The sequence below is a fragment of the Centruroides sculpturatus genome, unplaced genomic scaffold, assembly GCF_000671375.1.
Source record: "Centruroides sculpturatus isolate CEXI.00-Female unplaced genomic scaffold, Cexi_2.0 scaffold227, whole genome shotgun sequence".
Taxonomy (NCBI): Eukaryota; Metazoa; Arthropoda; class Arachnida; order Scorpiones; family Buthidae; genus Centruroides; species Centruroides sculpturatus.
The window spans coordinates 462942-466858 of record NW_019384481.1 but is presented as its reverse complement, the minus strand read 5'-3'; the positions used below and the strand labels follow the sequence as shown (position 1 = coordinate 466858).

At 23.4% G+C, this 3917-nt stretch overlaps 1 protein-coding gene across 2 annotated transcripts in view; it reads left to right on the top strand.

Moving 5' to 3' along the window:
- Positions 1 to 3193: 3193 nt before the first annotated feature.
- LOC111621443 (multiple C2 and transmembrane domain-containing protein-like) overlaps positions 3194 to 3917 on the top strand; it is an 83044-nt gene continuing 82320 nt past the window's right edge. Inside the window, exon 1 of one of the 2 annotated variants that reach the window (XM_023363593.1) lies at positions 3194 to 3350. In XM_023363593.1, the coding sequence (XP_023219361.1) occupies positions 3341 to 3350 (10 nt within the window). In that variant the 5' untranslated portion in view covers positions 3194 to 3340. The remainder of the gene's footprint in view (positions 3351 to 3917) is intronic. The other variant, XM_023363592.1, reaches the window with a different exon arrangement.

The following is a 3917-nucleotide window of genomic DNA, read 5'->3' as shown; positions in this document are numbered from 1 at the left end:
AAATGACAGTTTTCATACGTATATTTCCATTGTTTTAAATTTCACAGTATTTTCTATGATGTCATTCGTGTGAATAATCTGACGTTTTATGACGTCAATACATTTAGTTTTCATCACACAAAGTCTTTAAAATCAATGCAATCTTATGCAACAATATTTTATTATTTATTTACATAAATAAATCGAAACTAAAAATAGTTTAAATGAATGCTGCGAAAATAATTGTTTTTATTTAATTAAATTTGCGAATTAAATAAATATAAATTATTTATTTTAATTATTTCGTCAGTTAATGACGTAACGAAATTAATATGTGCCATAAATTGCGTGACAGTTACATCGTCCTCTTATTGTCACAACATATACTTTCCAATGACTAAAATCAATATAAACAAATATTATTTTAAAACCGTGTAGTAATAGTATCAATTATGAAATGCAACAAAGTTAGCTTTACAATTATAAGAATTTTTTTTTTATTTTAATCTCAAGGTTAAAGGATCGGGGTCAGATTGTGACGTCATAACCAAGGTCTCAATGGTTGAAAAATACACGTATTTTGTTATCATGAAAAGCTACAAAGAATATTCTTTTATTGTTTATAGAGTAATTGTATTACTAAATGGTATCAGTTTATCATTACATAAAAAACAGTTTAGCGGAGTGTAAACTTTGTAAAAAATGTAAGTGTAACTTTTGTTTATATATTAAACTTATGTGTATATTATTAAAAAAAAAATTGAAAACAAAACTCATGCAATGTTGTCTGCTCTTTTATTTTATTTTTTTCTTCTTCTTTTCTCTTAATCTATAAGAAAAGGTCATTTACAGTTTTGACACGCATCCAAAACTGTGATAGTAAATTGATACTAATGGAAAACGAGATGAATATAAATATTTTTTAAAAATATTAATTATTATTATTGTCATGCAGTTTTTGCATGACAAGAAGCTATTTTTAGTTTTAAATCGTTTTTTTTCCTTTTTAATTGTTAGAGAAATTATTTAAAGCGTGTTAAAAAATTTATTTGCTTGATAAATGATAAAGACTGCAAAATTGATTTTAAGATTAAGAAAATTATTTCAATCCTCTTTAAAATTTAATACGTTCGTAAACATAGATGGAAATTTGAAATATTTCTGGAACAAAATTCAGGAGGAAAAAAATGGAGCAAATATAATGTATGGAAAAAATCTCGAAGAGGATAGATTTGTCGAAAGAGGACAATACAAGATGAATTGCTAAATATGTATTGTTTATTTTTTGTTGTTGTTTTTTAAGCAAAACTGAAGTTGTTTAGGAGATTAATGTATTGTATTAAAAAAATAAACATAACAAAATATATCAAATGCCATTTTTAATTTTTATAAACTTATTTGCCTAAAAATTTAATTTTTTAAAAGAATAATTTTTGAAATTCTTTCATAATTTATGTGTATAACTAATGATAACGTTGTTGAGTAAATTATATATATATGTATATGTATTATGGAAGAAAAATATTTCTGATTATATTATACATACATTCTAAAATAATAATATTAATATTTTAAAAATTTTCAAATTTATTACTGCAATAAACTTTATTAGTCGTTATGCAATAACTTGTTTTTATTATTTAATTTGTTTATTTTATAGGTAAACATTTGTAATGTTCAGTTTGGTAAAATTAAGCTTTATCCACTTTTCTAAAGTTTATAATTTAAAATAAAGCACTTAATCTTGTTTAAATAGTTATTCAAAAATTTTAAAGTAATTACTATGCTTATATATTAAAGTGTTGTTAAGATTTAAAGCTAAATACAAATTCAGTTAGAGATAATAGAATCACAAACTAGTAGAATAAAACAAAACTAAGATTTTGTACTGCTTTACATTATTTGTTTAGCTTTATAATTAAACCAACAGGAGTTTATTAATTAATTACAAATTTAATATTTTTGTTTTTATTCATATCCTGTGCTTCTCTCTTAGAAATCTTTTCAACGCCGACATTACATAAATACTTTCTAAGTGGTACACTTAATGTTAAACAGTGATTTTTCTGTCCATTATTATTGTTATTATTACTAGAGAACCTTAATAAAAACTAAATGTTTTGAAAGTTATAAAAAAAAATTATTATTGGAAAGCAATTATAAAAATTTTAATGCATCGTCATTTAAAAATTTCTCAAAACTTTTTTTTTTAAATTAATGTTGTTGGATAGTGTTATTTTAAATATTTAATTTTATTTTGAGGTTAAAATCACGTTCTGTTTAAATAATTAGCAAATTATTTCTAGCAAAGTTTGCGAAATTTCCTTTTTTATTAAATATACGTGATATTAAGGCAATTTTTTGCTCTAGTATTTTTTATAAATTAGGAAAAATTAGTGTAATTATCTGGGAAGTTTTGCAATCGCATTAATTTTAATTAAACTTAAATATACATTTTTGGATCATTTTTACTGTAGCAGTATTTATAAATATGCAAAAAACATTTATATCATTAACTGTTATAAATTTTAAAAAATACAAGGATAAATATTTCAAAAAATTTCTTTAGTAACATTTGTTTATCAATGAATATTAACTTTATCACTTTTGGATAAATAAACTCGCGAATATCGACTGAGAACTTTAGTTTTGTACAATGAGATAATGAATTAATTATATCAAAACATAAAAAACAATTAAATATAAAGAAAATAAATGACACAAAAAAGAAGTATTTTAATTTTATTTATACTCTTTTGGAAAAATTTTGTGAACAATATCATTTTTTTTATTACATATTTTTATTAAATAGGCCAAACAATTTTTAAAGCCTAACATGATCTTTACCAAAAAAAAAAAAAAAAAAAAAAGGCAAATGTTTCTTGGAAATATTGCATTAGTAATTACACATTAATAAGATAAAATGTTAGTATTTTTAGATTCCTATTTCAATTTTAAGCTTAGTAAATGAAATAAATAAAAGATGCTATAAATAGTTACAAAATAATTAAAAATGTATAACGATTAATTAACTCGACGGAAAATTTCGAATTACATAATATAGAAATTATAAATGGTTTTTAAAACACAGTTGATATAATCGGTTAACAAATTAACTTAATCCGAGCGACATAAATAGGTCGGGAGAGATTTTCTCCAGTGTTCATTGTAGTAGTGTGTTGTTGTTTATCAGTATGATTGGATCTTACGTTCGAGTAATGTTCCGCAGGCCGTCAGACGGTGCTGCCATCTGAACAGGCTGCACTCCTGCATCGCATCGAGCGAGATGTTCCTTTGACATGTCCAGTATTTAGTTTACTCGTTCTTCGCTGTCGTATTCTCCCCTACAGTCCGTACAAAGATGGACACAGGTAAAAATCCTTATCGCTTTTCTATCGTCCTTTCTACCTTTTCATTAACGATTCGGTTACGCGCACCGTCACGAGCTTTACCTGATGTGTATCTACATATATATAGCATCTATAAGCATATTTATCGCACGATTTTAATAATAATTCTACGATTGATTCATTCTTTTATTTTTGTTATAGTTAGCGCGCGTGCATTTAAAAAAGTTTATAAATAATCGATTTCTTATTTTTTTTCAAGCGTGATTTATTTAGTAATATGAATAAAAACAATTTTTCCGAAACGATTAAACTTTTTCTTGTATATATTTCTTACCTGAGAAAATAAACAATGGCAAAAATAAAAAAAAAATTTAAATAAAAAAAATGTAATTTTATCAACATTGAACATTTTTGAGAGTCTTTCATAAAATACTCAGTTTCAAGTGCTGTATATTACTTTTTCACACAAAATTTCCTTCATAAAGCATGATTTATTATTATTATTTTTAAAATTATATTACATCTTTTTTCAGTTCTACTCTTCAAAACTACAAAAATATTCATTAATATAATTTTTAATTAAAAAAA